The sequence below is a fragment of the Oncorhynchus gorbuscha genome, linkage group LG19 (genome assembly GCF_021184085.1).
Source record: "Oncorhynchus gorbuscha isolate QuinsamMale2020 ecotype Even-year linkage group LG19, OgorEven_v1.0, whole genome shotgun sequence".
NCBI lineage: Eukaryota > Metazoa > Chordata > Actinopteri > Salmoniformes > Salmonidae > Oncorhynchus > Oncorhynchus gorbuscha.
Window position 1 is genome coordinate 33,577,297 of NC_060191.1, and position 18,374 is coordinate 33,595,670.

An 18,374-nucleotide genomic window follows, 5' to 3' on the forward strand; every position below is an offset into this window, starting at 1 on the left:
ACTCACCGCCTGGCGTGTTCTGCAGTGGGCTCTGGTCACGGTACCAAGTGATGTTGGGCCTGGGGTAGCCATTCTTAGCCTCACAGCTCCCTATCTATGGTGAAAGATGACATTACACCGTCAGGGTGTAAACCCTTTTCTCCTCGATTTTGGGGATAGAAAATATTTTATACCCTAAAACCATCCTAATTTTCATTTCTCCAAATGGTTAGTGTTACAAGTCCTCCAAAGTTACAAGCCCTTACCTTATCCACATGCTATACCCTGGAGTCCTCACTGACCGTAGCTATCGCTAACAATGTGTTGTTAGTTAGTTTGTTTTTTTACCTTAGATGGGTTATTTTTGCTGACAGAGATCCCAGAGTGCACCCCCTCAATGTTTGGACGATCAGGTGACGCTAGAGAGGAACAATGGATGACATCACATAGGGAGCGATAGCTCGAATAGTCCAGGGCTAAGGCTAAATCTGGGTCCAGGAAACTGGCCAGAGCAATGGGTGCATCACACTCTTACCGAACACCTTGAGCATCGTGCGTCCCTCCATGTTACCCGCTGACAGTCCGTTGACTTGGCAGAGGAACTCCAGCTCATCCTCCAGTGCCACGTCCCTGATGGTCAGCACCACCTCGCTGCTCTTCCCCATCCCGTTCACACTGATCTTGTCTGTGAACTGCCCGTCCCGGTCGACTACCTGCACGTTTCTGTCTCCGTAGTAGATCCTCGAGCGGACGTTGGTCTTCGTGATCTACGATCGAAGGTTGAATTCAATTGTCAGTTGGAAAACAGGGCAGAGACAGAGGTGACGGATCCTTGAGATCCATGGGCGTAAAGTAAATCTTTGTGCCCATGTAAATCTCCCATTTACATCAACGTTAGCTGACGCATAAATGTACAGATGGATCTCGAGTTAGGACTGGGCTAAGAGAGCATGTGTTCATTTGTGAAACAGGGATCTGAGATGGAAGGGATGTGTTAACCTGGTTGTCAGATCTGTTGGTCCTTTAGCCAACTGCTAACAGAGTTAGATTTGGCAACCAGGCTAACGTGTGTGTGTGCGCGTCTGTCCGTGTGCATGCATTTGTGTGTGGGACTACTCACCATATACCACTGGATAATGACATCATCGTGGCTGTCTGAGACCGTGAACATGCAGGTGATCTGGGCCGTGTCCCCAAGGAACACCTCCACTCTGTCCTCCATGTTCACCTCCACCTTGGCCCAGGCTGCTGTAGAGACAGAGAGTTTGAGATCAATTACATTGCAGGCCGACTTTGCGGAATCAGTCACGTTGAAAGCCACTTTGCACAATGACGTGAAAGTTTGTAGCTTTGATCATACTTTTAATCATTTCTGTGTCAACATTAAAGATGGAATCCGCAGTAGGGGGAAACTGCGCCGATGGCCGCCCCACCACTGTCTTCTAGCACACGTGCAATGATGTCAGATGGGAAAAAACAGCGTTTGTTGTTTGCAGTAACTTCTTTGTTTTTGTAATATCACAATTTTAAAGCATGCATGCGCACATAAACACACACACACACACACATCTTCCTGGCCTGACGTGGTAGGAGCTGAGAATAAGCAACAAAAAGCTCATAATGGTCAAAGAAAAAAATAGGCTATGACAGGAATTCTGGGAGCCCACCCATGTCCATATTAATGTGCTGCATTCCAGTGTGTCACTGTTCAGGAGGGAAGAAAGACTCAATTTACAGACCGCATAGTGAGCCAGTGTTCGGCTCTCTCACAGAGGAATGAGTGTTTTCTTCCCTCCAAGCGTCTCACAGCGTGAGGCATCGTACTGTATGAGGACACACAGGCCAGAAGGGCCATCAGAAGGGCACTTTACACACTTTATGAACTTTACACACAATATGAAAGCAGACTCCTTCCTATAGCGCTTCACTTCCGGTTGAACGCGAAATGAGGGAGAGCTCTGTTTTGTTGTTTCGGAAAGTTTTGAAAGTGTATTGAAAAGTTTCTTAGTAGGAAAGGAAATGCCAACAACTAACAGTGAGCCATCGTGCTCATGCATTAAAAAAAACTAATAATGAAAGAAAAGCATTACTAGTTTGAATTTAGAATTTTTCTTCTTTGTTTTATAAGAAACATTCATGTTGAAAATTCCAAATTGTTTGCATAGTTAACTTACACACACACAGCTCTGACACACACACTTACCTCACCAGACATGCCATCAGGGGTCTTTTCATAGTCCCCAAATCCAGAACAAATCTTTAAAAGTGTACAGTACTATACAGAGCCATTATTGCATGGAACTCCCATCTCATATTGCTCAAATGAACATCAAAACCTGGTTTTAAAAAACAGGTAAAGCATGGCACAACGCCTCTACCCTATTTGACCTAGATAGTTTGTGTGTATGTATTGATATGTAGGCTACGTGAGCCCTTTTAAATTGATGTAATTCTGTTCTTGAGCTACTATTGTCCATTAATGTTCTGTGTTACGTCAAGTTTCATATTTTGTGTGGACCCCAGGAAGAGTGCCAGTTGCTTTCACAGCAGCTAATGGGGATCCTAATAAAATAACACAGAATAGAAAAAAATTGAGATTGGTAATGACCCCTTGCTGTGCCTTTAGACATTTCTGCCAATATGCAACGTTTAATTAGTCACTTTCAGTAGGATGCTGTGAGTTAAGAGAAAGAAATGTGGCAAGTCAATCATGTGTGATTTTTTTTATGTGGACAGAGTGTATGGGTGTGTGTGTGGAGGGGGGGTGGGGCTTATTGGCTGCATGGTCTATGTACATGCAGTGTATGTATATGTGCGTACCTTCATTTTCACGTTAATAGGTGAGAGTTCACATTGAGGGCACATTAACACTCACTGAGCACGTTTGATCTCAACACCACAGTGACAGCCAGGTTATTATCTTCTGTCCTCTACACACACACACACACACACACACACACACACACACACACACACACACACACACACACACACACACACACACACACACACACACACACACACACACACACACACACACACACACACACACACACACACACACACACACACTTCTCTGGACCCACCAGAAGCTAATGGAGGAAGAAGGATGTAGTCTTAGTACAGTGATCCAATTAGGTATCCCCACAAAAATATTTCCTGTGCATTAGCAACGGAACAACAGGCCAATGCTGACTCACTCTGAAGGGGTCATGTTTACAGTCATCATGTTCCAATTCTCAAGCTATCCTCTCTACATACAGTACCAGTCAAAAGTTTGGACACACCTATTCATTCCTTGTTTTTTCTTTATTTTGACTATTTTCAACATTGTAGAATAATAGTGAAAACATCAAAACTATGAAATAACACATATGAAATCATGTATTAACTAAAAAAAAGTGTTAAACAAATCAGAATATATTTTATATTTGAGATTCTTCAAAGATTCTATAAGAGGAACAGAAACTCAAGCAGTAGAACATTTTAACTGCCCGTACTCAGCTCCGGTGAGCTCCTGCCCAAGACAAGCACTATGTGTGTTTATGTGCATGAATTTGTGTGTGCGTAAACAGGAGGAGGGTGGGGGATTGACATTGGTCTCTGTACTGAGATTTATAACAAGTTCCTGATGTTCAGGAGGCCAGAATGTAAGAGGAGCCGTGCCCCTTGTCCCAGGTTGTGCACATGTGAGGTGAGTACCTTCACGTGCAGAAGAGATACTTTAAAACCTTATGATGCCCTTATAAAGGCATTATGAATGCTGTCTACTGTAAGATGTTACCAAGACCTTTCTCCCATGGTTTTAGGCATTATCTTACCTAACATGGTAGATAATAATCACATGGTTACCACACAAATAAACAAAATGCTTGATATCAGGTGTTGAAAACATACTTTCATCATTGTGACATAACGCTTTGAACGTTTTTAGAATGTGATTACCTAGTAGATTAGACTGGACACATTAAGAATGTCTTTAAAAAATGTTTCTTGAATGTTTTTGAAGAAAAAAGTCAGACTTTGGCTTGGGGCAGTTGCCAGCATACCTAAGAACCAACCACTTTGAACATCATAATTGAGTCTAATTAGCACAAACAAGTCTGAGACACACATCTGGAGCGGGCTGACAACAACTCTGATTGTGTCTAGGTGTTGACATGCTCTCTGAAAGAAGATGAGCGATTTAAAAGAGTGTCCTTACATTTCACTAACAAGGAAGTCACTGTTGATAGTTCAAGTGAGGACCGAAGGTGGCCCCACCTTGCAGTGTTCCAGCTGTCCATGCTCAATCATGTGAGATCTGTGTGCTTGCCAACAAAGCATGGCGTAATTACACCAGGCAACACAAACAAGCATTTTCAGGTTAATTCTTCATTATTGTTTCTCTTTTCAAAGACATGTAAAGGGAGAGCTCTCTTTTTCAGGCCATATTATATCAAACATTTTGTATACCTGCACACCAGACTTTGATGTCTTTGCAGACATAACTCCTGCCTACAAACACCTAGTGCTGACTGAGCAATTAACCAGAAATGTAGGTTATTTTTCTGTTTTTAAACAACTAATTGAGGACATATGTTCAATGATTTAAATTCCATTTGGTTCGTTTTTTTTATGTGAGCTCAACGTGCACATCGCACAGTTCTCCAGATAAATCAGATCCAACCTGAACTGTGCGATATAGTTGGGAGTTGTAGTTTCCAACAGGCCAATATTCTACATAGTTTAGCGCATAAAACGTGGTAATTAACTAGAATGACCAAAATCCATTGCGCATCACTTGTCCGGTCTGTGTTTATTTTACACCCGCTACGGAAAAGAGTAGAGTGCGCAATCGCGAGGTGATATATAGAGAGCAGCTGTTGCTTCATGAGGTACAGTAACTCTACCTGAGAATACATGATCATGGTAAGGGTTTTCCAAACTGGGTCCCAAACTGTTTTGGTTTTTGCCCTAGCACTACACAGCTGATTCAAATTAACAAAGCTTAATGATGATTATTTGAATCAGCTGTATAGTGCTAGAGGGGGAAAACTAATCGTGCCCAGGACCGAGTTTGGGAAACTAAGTGATGTAAGTTATTTATAGTTGGTATTCCGTAGTCATAAAAGTATACCTTATTTACTTTGAAGTCAGACCGCATAGGCAGCAGCTCTATAGAGACGAGATGATAACTTTGAAGTCATCACATTAATCAAATATACACAACAACATATTTTATTAAAGTAATGTGAATAAATGATGGTTAACAAGTGATAAGCAGTAATGGGCAGTCACTACCATCATGGGACTTTGATTAATTGTTTTATTCTGTGTTATTACAGCATTCAACCCACATAATGCATGGTCCATTTAATGTGAAAATCAACCTCAAAAATCTCTGTCTCTCGTCCAGCTGAACCCAATCAACCCACCAGCTGCTTACGCAAACAAGCGCACAAGCAACCACACAAAAAACACGCACGCTCGTGCACACTCACTGACCATGTCCGAATACATACTGGAACTGCATACTAATTTCACCATTTGATCTAGTAGAATTTTCACACATTAGATTATGCATTCTGAGTACTATTTTAGAGATTTCATATACTTTAACCCCCCCCAAACCTGCAGCCCAGAAAAACAGAAGCCTCCAGACAGGTAGATGAGATACGGCACTGGCTTTTCAAAGCCTGGAAAGTGTTTTGACTCGAAGCGATGGATGGAGGGACACTTGGCACACTGTGCCCTACCTGCCTCCCTCCCTCTGTCTGTCAGTCTAGCTAGCTAGCCTGGCTTTAGGCCAAGCCAACAGCAGCTGGAGAGAAGAGATGCAGGTGTGGGGCACTCACACACACACACACACACACCATTTCTTATCTTTTCATATACTTTATCTCCCCACCTCATCCGCTTCAACCACTGGACCTTGACAGGATATCTGGGCTTCAACCACACTTGCCGACGACCTGCATTGTTAATTACATACTATCAGAGTCTCAGCAGTCATCTTTCGGATTCAATTAATATTGCTACTGATGATTTTAATGAGGCTGTTCATGCGCTTTCCTAACTGAGAGACCTGAGCTCAAAGCACCGTCTGGTTCTTTGACATCTCCACCCCTCTGGGTGACCCTGACAAGACTGCTCATCCCTGTCATCTGGCTTGGGGGGGGGGGCTATGGAGGGGCACAAATCCCTGCGAGGGGGAGGGTGGGGCAGTGGATTCACATCTGTGCTCAGACCCCCAACCAACAACCACCCTCCACCCCTAAATGAAGCATGTCCTCACCAATCAACCCTGAAACAAAGTTTGTTTACATAACGTTCATATATAATGCCTACAATGTATTTAATGTACTCTTGATCTCACAGTCAGGCGAGTGTGTCTCTGAATAGTTTGTAGCTGTGAAGTCAAATCTAAATATTCTTTATAATATTTCAATATCAGCTATGGATTCTTCCCACTAAAAAAAAAAAAAAAAAAAAAATGTATAGTGGGCTCTACGATGGTTTTCTGTAAATTGACTTTTCACAAAGCTAAAATGATTTGCTAGGATGAACAGTACAGTTTACAATCCAGGAGGGTAGAAATCAGCTATTCAATGCGTACTTATCATTTTCCCCATGCATGTTTGTTATAGAATCTGCTCACTGCACGATATATGTGTCCATACATACTTATAAACACCACTCATTGTTCATAATGACAGTGCAATGACATCTCTGTCACCTCTAAGAATAACAACGAGATATAAACCCTCCTCTTCACAACTGTTACTGACAAGAAGCACATGGCTGAGCTCTTTAATCACCACTTCATTAAGTCAGGATTCCTATTTGACTAAGCCATAAATTCTTGGTCGTCCAACATTTCCTACCTCTTCTAATGCAACTAGCCCCGATGATCCTCCCTCTTTTTTCCCCCTGCCCCCCTACAAAGTTTCTCACTGCAGGCGGTCAATGAGTCCGAGGTGCTAAAGGAGCTCCTTTAACTTGACACCAAAACAACATATTTTTTTTCTTTCTTGGGCCTCTATAACTATAAAAAAAAACTATTGTTTTTCTGTTTTTTTTGTGTGATTTGGATTCATCCCCTCTACCACATGGAACCCCACTAATCCTACCGACGGAAACGCACGTGGTGGCTAATAACAGACCTCCATCCTATGCTAGCTTGCTACCGATGGCCCAGCTAGCTGTCTAAATCGCCGTGACCCCAACCAACCTCTCTACTCACTGGACCCTTTTGATCACTCGACTAAGCATGCCTCTCCTTAATGTCAATATGCCTTGTCCATTGCTGTTCTGGTTAGTGTTTATTGCCTTATTTCACTGTAGAGCCTCTAGTCCTGCTCACTATACCTTATCCAACATATTAGTTCCACCACCCACACATGCGATGACATCTCCTGGTTTCAATGATGTTTCTAGAGACAATATCTCTCCATCACTCAATACCTAGGTTTACCTCCACTGTTTTCACATCCTACCATACCTTTGTCTGTACATTATAACTTGAAGCTATTTTATCGCCCCCAGAAACCTCCTTTACTCTCTGTTCCAGACGTTCTAGACGACCAATTCTTATTGCTTTTAGCCGTACCCTTGTCCTACTCCTCCTCTGTTCGTCTGGCGATGTAGAGGTGAATCCAGGCCCTGCAGTGCCTAGCTCCACTCCTATTCCCCAGGCGCTCTCTTTTGATGACTTCTGTAACCGTAATAGCCTTGGTTTCATGCATGTTAACATTAGAAGCCTCCTCCCTAAGTTTGTTCTATTCACTGCTTTAGCACACTCTGCCAACCCAGATGTTCTAGCTGTGTCTGAATCCTGGCTTAGGAAGACCACCAAAAATTCTGAAATTTTCATCCCAATCTAGAACATTTTCAGACAAGATAGAACTGCCAAAGGGGGCGGTGTTGCAATCTACTGCAAAGATAGCCTGCAGAGTTCTGTCCTTACTATCCAGGTCTGTACCCAAACAATTTTCTCTAAAACAAGTCTCTCTCCGTTGCCGCCTGCTATAGACCACCCCCTGCCCCCAGCTGTGCTCTAGACACCATATGTGAACTGATTGCCCCCCATCTATCTTCAGAGCTCGTGCTGCTAGGCGACCTAAACTGGAACATGCTTAACACCCCAGCCATCCTACAATCTAAGCTTGATGCCCTCAATCTCACACAAATTATCAATGAACCTACCAGGTACCTCCCCAAAGCCTTAAACACAGGCACCCTCATAGATATCATCCAAACCAACTTGCCCTCTAAATACACCTCTGCTGTCTTCAACCAAGATCTCAGCGATCACTGCCTCATTGCCTGCATCCGTAATGGGTCAGCGGTCAAACGACCTCCACTCATCACTGTCAAAGCTCCCTGAAACACTTCAGCGAGCAGGCCTTTCTAATCGACGTGGCCGGGGTATCCAGGAAGGATATTGATCTCATCCCATCAGTAGAGGATGCCTGGGTATTTTTTTAAATGCCTTCCTAACCATCTTAAATAAGCATGCCCCATTCAAGAAATTTAGAACCATGAACAGATATAGCCCTTGGTTCTCCCCAGACCTGACTGCCCTTAACCAACACAAAAACATCCTATGGCGTTCTGCATTAGCATCGAACAGCCCCCGTGATATGCAGCTGTTCAGGGAAGCTAGAAACCATTGTATACAGGCAGTTAGAAAAGCCAAGGCTAGCTTTTTCAAGCAGAAATTTGCTTCCTGCAACACTAACTCAAAACAGTTCTGGGACACTGTAAAGTCCATGGAGAATAAGAACACCTCCTCCCACCTGCCCACTGCACTGAAGATAGGAAACACTGTCACCACTTTTAAATCCACCATAATTGAGAATTTCAATAAGCATTTTTCTACGGCTGGCCATGCTTTCCACCTGGCTACTCCTACCTCGGTCAACAGCACTGCACCCCCCACAGCAACTCGCCCAAGCATTCCCCATTCCTCCTTCTCCCAAATCTAGTCAGCTGATGTTCTGAAAGAGCTGCAAAATCTGGACCCCTACAAATCAGCCGGGCTAGACAATCTGGACCATTTCTTTCTAAAATGATCTGCCAAAATTGTTGCCACCCCTATTACTAGCCTGTTCAACCTCTCTTTCGTGTCGTCTGAGATTTCCAAAGATTGGAAAGCAGCTGCGGTCATCCCCCTCTTCAAAGGGGGAGACACTCTTGACCCACACTGCTACAGACCTATATCTATCCTACCCTGCCTTTTTAAGGTCTTCGAAAGCCAAGTCAACAAACAGATTACCGACCATTTCGAATCTCACCATACCTTCTCTGCTATGCAATCTGGTTTCAGAGCTGGTCATGGGTGCACCTCAGCCACGCTCAAGGTCCTAAACGATATCTTAACCGCCATCGATAAGAAACATTACTGTGCAGCCAGATTCATTGATCTGGCCAAGGCTTTCGACTCTGTCAATCACCACATCCTCATCGGCAGACTCGACAGCCTTGGTTTCTCTAATGATTGTCTCGCCTGGTTCACCAACTACTTCTCTGATAGAGTTCAGTGTGTCAAATCGGAGGGTCTGCTGTCCGGACCTTTGGCGGTCTCTATGGGCGTGGCACAGGGTTCAATTCTTGGACCGACTCTCTTCTCTGTATACATCAATGATGTCGCTCTTGCTGCTGGTGAGTCTCTGATCCACCTCTACGCAGACGACACCATTCTGTATACTTCTGGCCCTTCTTTGGACGCTGTTAGCAAGTTTCAATGCCATACAACTCTCCTTCCGTGGCCTCCAATTGCTCTTAAATACAAGTAAAACTAAATGCATGCTCTTCAACCGATCGCTGCCTGCACCTGCCCGCCTGTCCAACATCACTACTCTGGACGGCTCTGACTTAGAATATGCGGACAACTACAAATACCTAGGTGTCTGGTTAGACTGTAAACTCTCCTTCCAGACCCACATCAAACATCTCCAATCCAAAGTTAAATCTAGATTTAGCTTCCTATTTTGCAAAAAAGCATCCTTCACTCATGCTGCCAAACACCCTTGTAAAACTGACCATCCTACCAATCCTCGACTTCGGCGATGTCATTTACAAAATAGCCTCCAATACCCTACTCAACAAATTGGATGCAGTCTATCACAGTGCAATCCATTTTGTCACCAAAGCCCCATATACTACCCACCATTGCGACCTGTACGCTCTCGTTGGCTGGCCCTCGCTTCATACTCGTCGCCAAACCCACTGGCTCCATGTCATCTACAAGACCCTGCTAGGTAAAGTCCCCCTTATTCACAGCTCGCTGGTCCATAGCATCTCCCACCTGTAGCACACGCTCCAGCAGGTATATCTCTCTAGTCACCCCCAAAACCAATTGTTTCTTTGGCCGCCTTTCCTTCCAGTTCTCTGCTGCCAATGACTGGAACGAACTACAAAAATCTCTGAAATTGGAAACGCTTATCTCCCTCACTAGCTTTAAGCACCAACTGTCATAGCAGCTCACAGATTACTGCACCTGTACATAGCCCACCTATAATTTAGCCCAAACAACTACCTCTTTCCCTACTGTATTTATTTTATTTATTTATTTATTTTGCTCCTTTGCACCCCATTATTTTTATTTCTACTTTGCACATTCTTCCACTGCAAATCTACCATTCCAGTGTTTTACTTGCTATATTGTATTTTACTTTGCCACCATGGCCTTTCTTTGCCTTTACCTCCCTTATGTCACCTCATTTGCTCACATCGTATATATAGACGTGTTTATACTGTATTATTGACTGTATGTTTGTTTTACTCCATTTGTAACTCTGTGTCGTTGTATGTGTCGAACTGCTTTGCTTTATCTTGGCCAGGTCACAATTGTAAATGAGAACTTGTTCTCAACTTGCCTACCTGGTTAAATAAAGGTAAAATATAAAAAAATCTGGGTCAGATGGTTTAGACCCTTTCTTCTTTAAGGTTGCAACCCCTATCATCGCCAAGCCTATCTCTGACCTTTTTAACCTGTCTCTCCTCTCTGGGGGAGGTTCCAATTGCTTGGAAGGCAGCCACAGTTCATCCTTTATTTAAAAGGGGAGATCTGTTATCGGCCTATTTCAATTTTTTCCTGTTTATCAAAAGTGTTGGAAAAACCTGTCAATTATCAACTGACTGGCTTTCTTGATGTCTATAGTATTCTCTCTGGTATGCAATCTGGTTTCCAATCAGGTTATGGATGTGTCACTGCAACCTTAAAGGTCCTCAATGATGTCACCATTGCCCTTGAATCTAAGCAACGTTGTGCTCTTTTTTTATTGACTTGGCCATAGCTTTTGATACGGTAGACCATTCAATTCTTGTGGGCCGGCTAAAGAGTATTGGTGTCTCTGAGGGGTCTTTGGCCTGTTTTGCTAACTACCTCTCTCAAAGAGTGCAGGGTATACTGTCAGAAGATCTGCTGTCTCAGCCATTGCCTGTCACCAAGGGAGTACCCCAAGGCTCGATCCTAGGCCCCACGCTCTTCTCAAATTACATCAACAACATAGCTCAGGTAGTAGGAAGCTCTCTCATTATTTACATGCAGATGATACAGTCGTATACTCAGCTGGCCCCTCGCCATATTTTGTGTTAAATGCTCTACAACAAAGCGTTCTTAGTGTCCAACATGCTTTCTCTGCCCTTAACCTTGTTTTGAACACTTCCAAAACAAATGTCATGTGGTTTGGTAAGAAGAATGCCCCTCTCCCCACAAGTGTGATTACTATCTCTGAGGGTTTAGAGCTTGAGGTAGTCACCTCATACAAGTACTTGGGAGTATGGCTAGACGGTACACTGTCCCTCTCAGCACATATCAAAGCTGCAGGCTAAAGTTAAATCTAGACATCGTTTCCTCTATCGTAATCTCTCCTCTTTCAACCCAGCTGCCAAACTAACAGGTAAGGGTGCTCTCGAGCGGCTAGATGTTCTTTACCATTCGGCCATCAGATTTGCCACCAATGCTCCTTAGATGACACATTACTGCACTATATACTCCTCTGTAAACTGGTCATCTCGGTATACCTGTCGCAAGACCCACTGGTTGATGCTTATTTATAAAACCCTCTTAGGCCTCACTCCCCCATATCTGAGATATCTACTGCAGCCCTCATCCTCCACATACAGCACCCATTCTGTCAGTCACATTCTGTTAAAGGTCCCCAAAACACACACATCCCTGAGCTGTTCGTCTTTTCAGTTTGCTGCAGCTAGCGACTGGAATGAGCTGCAACCAACACTCAAATTGGACACTTTTGCCTCAATCTCTTAATTCAAAGGCTCAATCATGGACACTCTTACTGACAGATGTGGCTGCTTTGCGTGATGTATTGTTGTCTCTACTTTCTTGCCCTTTGTGCTGTTGTCTGTGTCCAATAATGTTTTGTGCTGCTGCCATGTTGTGTTGCTACCATGTTGGTTTGTCATGTGTTGCTAGTTCCCCCTATGTTGTGTACCACTAGTTCCCCCTGTTGCCTTTACTAGTCTTAAGTCTTAAAATCCTTGAGAGGAATCTCTCTCTGAGGCATTCCCAAAGATGTAAATATGAGGGACTTGTCAAGAACTCCACAATCAAATGAGTTCTGCTGCTTTACCCTCTGTCTTTTCTAACAGGCACCAAAGAAAGAGTTCCCCTTTTATCATCAGATCCATCAAATGCCCTTTTATCTGTCAAAAATACTGATCCTCAGAAGTTACGCGACACAGGCATACAATTTGCAGTCAAGCACGTCTGCCCACACAGAACATGTTAAAAGTCTTATCATCAAATATGCTTTGTGACTAGACCTTCAAAGAGAATGGCAACGTGATCACAGGCGTGCATGCTTCAGAGCGAATGAGAAGAAGCCCACTATGAAGCATCAGACACTAGGACACCAGGACTTCGCTGTCTCCTAATGATTGCCTGGCTCATTACCTTTCAATATCCTCTTTTGGGAGTTTAAGAGCAGAGTGTAGTTACCCCCTATTGTTTTTATTTACAACTTCCTGCTAGGTTTTGAATAGCAACAGCAGGGTGACAACACTTTATCAGAAGAGCTATTGAAAAACATGTCCACCCCTAGACACTGATGTTAAATCAATTTATGATTTTTCCCACTAATGTGTAAAACTTAGGATTGGGGAAGGGAAGCTGATCCTTGATCTGTACCTAGTGGAAACTTCACCCCAGAGCATTTTATTTACAACTTCCTGCTAGGTTTTGAATAGCAACAGCAGGGTGACAACACTTCTTATCAGAAGAGCTATTGAAAAACATGTCTCACTACTAGCTATAGACTAGGGTTTCCCAAACTCGGTCCTAGCCCCCCCCCCCCCCCCCAAAAAAAATTACCAACTCATCATCAAGCTTGGATTATTTGAATCAGCTGTGTAGTGCTAGGGCAACAAAAACAAAAAAACATGTACCCAGGGGGAAGGGGGGTGGCAGGACTGAGTTTGGGAAACCCTGTTATAGATAACCGAGAACTTAAAAACACATACATACTGTATATCATTAGCACTGTTGTGAAGAATAACAACCCAGATTTCACCAGTGGGACGACTGGGTTCCCTTTGATACATATGCTTCTCTTCTCCAGACCATTTCCGGAGACCTTCTCCCTTACCTCAGTACCGTCGAACTGCTGGTCAGCTCTCCGCTATCTCTCTCAGAATGACCTTCTTGATCCAAATCAGTCAGGTTTCAAGACTAGTCATTCAACTGAGACTGCTCTTCTCTGTATAACATGCTACTTTTAATTTCAAAAAAACGCCGCAGCCCGTCTAGTGTTCTGTAGTACCATGTTGAACAATTATTGTAATGGCAGAAGTTCTGTAAATGTCTGTACTTTGCATTCAATTCCAACCAGTTAGAACAAATGTGTTAAATTATGTGTTCAACAATAATTTGGCCCCTGCCTGAATAAGGCATGGCTAATAGGCAAAGCCCTTGGCATTGGACCATGACTAAAACCAATACACAGTGGCTACAGAATACATTCCAACAAGAAACCCTAAAGAATACAAATAAAACAGGGAGACACAGGGGGTCAAAAACATCACAGAGCAATTTTTATGTCATCACAGCAACAATGGGCCAATTCTGAAATGTCTTGAGACCTAATTACAGTGTGTACGGGTCCCAAATACTGCCTTCATGGTGCTAGCTACAGTAGTGGCGTAACGTTAGGACAATGCTAGCGTTATGGCTGAGCTCCAACTCATCAGACCTGCTATGGCTCCTGCTGAGTTAGCCTTTCTAATGCTAGCTTGGCTAACAGCTAACTCCAACTTCACTGTGCTGAGTTAGCTACAGTAGCTAGCTAGTTCTGGAAGAGGTTGTGATTCAGGTGAAACTTTACATGCTGAGAGGAGTACTGACATGGGCAGCTGCAATAAGCAGATTCCCATGCCAAAAGCAAACGGCGGCTGCCTGGTCACCATGACCCAAATCCTTTCCCCTGGGTCATCGTCTAATGCCTACTCTGGGCGCCAGTCAACATACCGTTACAGTCCAATGATTTATAAGTTAGGAGGAGTAGGAAGATGAGCAGAAAGTAAACATAATATGGAGAAATGGGACCACACACGCAAGAGAACATTTTTTTATCAGTGAATCCGATCCCTTCTTAATCTTTCAGCAGCACGCCTGTTCCTAAAATGACCTCAAGGTGGATTTTTCTTTTTTTTCACCTCAACACTCCTCTTCTATTGGTCCATCTGGATGTTGTCTAGAATGACATGTTCCGTAAGAGAGAAAGGTTGTGAAACAGGGAGGTACTACCTGAACCTGTCCAATAAGGTTACTGTTTCTACGGTGTACCCTACTGAACACGGCCCAGTCTAGAATATTCTCTGGCTCCCTCTGTGAAGAGACTGACGACTACTACTGAAGATTCAGCAGAATCACTGGCCTAATCACTCTTTAAATATTTGTTTTTTCTTTACCATTACCTCAAAAGATGAACACCAAAGAGAGTTCACTGTGTTCTCCTGCTTTGATAACTTGGAAAGCTGTTGGTCTCCTCCACGCACACACTCCAACACTCAGTTTGCATACCCTATGCATACAAGTTTATACATGACTTCTGAAATTATGTGGGATGATATAAGTGAAATCATAACAAAATGGACGCCATCTCACAGCTGCATTTTAACTGCAAACTCAGTGTGTTCCCACCTTATGCCTTGTCACATTGTGGTACAAATTTACCCTTCCATCCTCCTTCCCACATTTTGAAAAATGTGGCCTCCAAAAGGATTTGTGTACTCAAGAAAAGGCAAAAATAACACAGAAGTATGGGAATGGCCAGTAGGGACGATATTATTTTCGTGCCGCCTTCATTGTGACGACAGAGCAAATCCCATGACATGCCTTCTGAAGTATGAAATGTATGCTGGAACTCTCTCTCTCTGTCTCTCTCTCAGTGGCAGATCTAAAGATAGCCACCTCTGGAAGCAATTGGCCCATGCAGGCCGAGCCAACATGATGAAGTATTCGAGAGCAGCTCTCTCCTTTTTTGGTGTACCTTGAAAGTGGTGTGAATCAATGCCAGGTAGTACATAGTACTATACAAGGGGTTGAGTGTGCCAGAGAAGCAACCATTCACCATGTAGGACATAGAAGGCCCCCATGAGTAATATTTTAAAGCAGGGTTCCCCAACAGGTGGTCTGAATTTGTATTTATTATTATTATTATTATTTTTAATCATTGTTGGATATAAAAGACTGTAAAAACACCAGGAAATCAGCTCCAAGTGATTTTAATTTTGGAAAACTATTCCCAAGTATTCCCATGCATAATACATTGTATACAAATGTAAGCAAGGTTTGAAATTATTATGTTTTAGCAAAATATAATATCTGTTTGGGCTTCTTGCTATCAATTTGCAATTGGCAAATTATTTGTCATTATGTTCCAGCCCCCCAACCATTCACTCAAGAGAAAATCATCCTGTGGCTGAATCTAGTTGGTGATCCCTGTTTTAAAGGCAATCGATATCCATGCAGTGAAAAAAAGCCTTGATGTGGAGATAAAATAAAATCACCTTTGTTTTGGAGCTAATTTTACCTCAAGAGTTGTTCCTTATTAAAAAGTATGTGTCGAATCAGAGCAATGAATTGGTACATTATAGTGACATCAAAACTAGTGTTTATTTCATCTCAGTATGCTAGTCCTGCAAATAGGCTAATGGACTGAATATAGCTAAAGGACTGAATAAAACAAGGAGGAACTTATGTCCATATCTTTACTGTACTCACAATAATCACAGAACCATCTCAACACCATCTCTGAGCAAAGCAAATACTGCATACATTGTTTCGGAAAATGTGTCCCGCAAATACTAAGCGGTCGTGATTCAATGCAGCCCTAAAAAATGTACAATACAATATATGTTAACAGTGACACACCTCTAGAAACCAGGCCTGAGGGGAAAACTGGACGAGCCCCAGTCAAGTACTTCTCAATAAGCCTGTCTGTGTAATGTCTGCCAGTCGGTGCCCTTGGCTGGTCTGGGCCGAGGCTCAATGGAGCTCTGGAACCTCCTATCTGCGTCCCAAGGCACCCTATGGGCCCCTGTCAAATGTAGTGCACTATATAGGGAAAAGGTTGCCATTTGGGACACAGCCCATAACAATGGAAGAAGAGAAGAAACTTCAAATGATTTACATGCAGGCTGACAAGAGAATGCAGTAGCTTTTTCCAATGTGCTTCAGGTTATCTGTAGCAATTCTGAACTAACAAGACTATTTCTTGTCACCGTCAATTTCACAGTTTGAAGGTACTCTTAATCTAAAAGTACAAGGGGGGTGGACTAAAGTTAACATATATCATAATTTTAAGATGGTCATACCATGGATCATTTAGCTATTTAACTGTGAATGTTAGGACTCATTTAGGTATCAAACTTTTTTTTTTATAAAACAATATATATATATATATATAGAATATTGAGCCTTACTACTATAACCCTTAGAAACGCATTGAATAACACATTCATAAATGGCCCCAAAAATAAATAAATAAGAAGGAATAAGACTTTGAAGTGTCTGTCCTATATCTAAGAGATATAAGAAAGCTCAGTAAATATGGTTGTTTTTTAAACATATTTAACCCCCTTTTTTTGCCACAAACCTACATCCACACCTCCATTCATTTTCGTATGGGTTACATTTAGACAAGTCCCTTGACACTTGTGGGGGTCGTAGAGCAAAACGAAGAACGCCATTGTGTTAGGACTCTACAAACGTTTTCATAAGAAGACCCATTTCCGGCATGTCTTGTGGACTGACAAACATGCCTGTAGCCTGGCCACCTTCCACCGCAGATGCGGAAGGCTTAGGCTTAGACAGATTTTGATGGGGATTTTTTTATTATGTTACTTAGAGTGACACATGGGTTTGTCAATAGACTTATAAGGGTTGAACATTTTATGCTTTAGAGCATCTTAGATTAGCTAAATGGTGTCCCATCCTCCAAATAGCTATTTTCTTTTTTTAAATTTAACCTTTGTTTAACTAGGCAAGAACAAATTCTTATTTACAATGACGGCCTACCCCGGCCAAACCCGGACGATGCTGGGCCAATTGTGCACCGCCCTATGGGACTCCCAATCACAGCCGGATGTGATGCAGCCTGAATCTCCAAAGCATACAGTAGCTATAACGAAGAGCTACTGCAAAGATAGATTAAAATAATGTGTATTTATTTCATGTGCTTCTTCATGAAAGATGCTAAGATTTAAATTACCTCACCCAATAAAACAGCTCTATAAGGAGGCCCCATACAACATATAATCGTGATATGATTTGCAAACTGTCCGAACAGAGTTACAGTAGGCTAATGGCAACTGTACAGTAAGGCCAGAGAGATGAACACTGTCTGGAATGTAAACAGACGCTGACACTACCAGAGTGCTCTAATGTATGTTCCATGAAACAGCAAAAACACACACACACACGCGCGCACATGCACTTGCACACGCGCACACAAACACAAACACTCAGGTGGAGCCATCCAGGGAGTCAGTAATGCGGTCTGCACTAAAAGGCTCCAAATGTGCCATAGATCAGCAGAGAGACGTTTGGTGTTTCAGAAAACAACATCCATTATTAAGCAGCAGCGTGTACTGATGACATTGGACGACACACTGCTTCTGTCTGTGGCTGAGCGATCTCCTCTGCTCCCCCATTTCAACCAATCAAATGAGCTCCCGAGGGCCAGTCCAGTGCTCTCCAAATACATATTCAGGCCTTCAGCTAAAAGCAGGCCTCTTTGAGGCTCTGCAAGAGGGACTCCGGTGTTCCCTCACTTTTGATCCGAGATCCGAAATGCAAATGGACGTGGCTGAGGCCAAAGACAATATTCAATGTGTGTCATGTTCACCATCAACTACAGAAATGGAGCTCATCTACAACAACATTC

General features: G+C 42.9%; 1 protein-coding gene across 4 annotated transcripts in view; it reads right to left on the reverse strand.

The window, feature by feature from the left end:
• The window catches only part of LOC124005088 (cell surface glycoprotein MUC18-like), a 66,331-nt gene that overhangs the window by 12,654 nt on the left and 35,303 nt on the right, over window positions 1-18,374 (reverse strand). For 3 of the 4 annotated variants that reach the window (XM_046314021.1, XM_046314018.1, XM_046314020.1), the window contains exons 2-5: window positions 1,100-1,227; window positions 515-746; window positions 328-398; window positions 7-94 (exon numbers count right to left, since the gene is read on the reverse strand). In XM_046314021.1, coding sequence (XP_046169977.1) covers window positions 7-94; window positions 328-398; window positions 515-746; window positions 1,100-1,227 — 519 coding nt within the window. The remainder of the gene's footprint in view (window positions 1-6; window positions 95-327; window positions 399-514; window positions 747-1,099; window positions 1,228-18,374) is intronic. The other variant, XM_046314019.1, reaches the window with a different exon arrangement.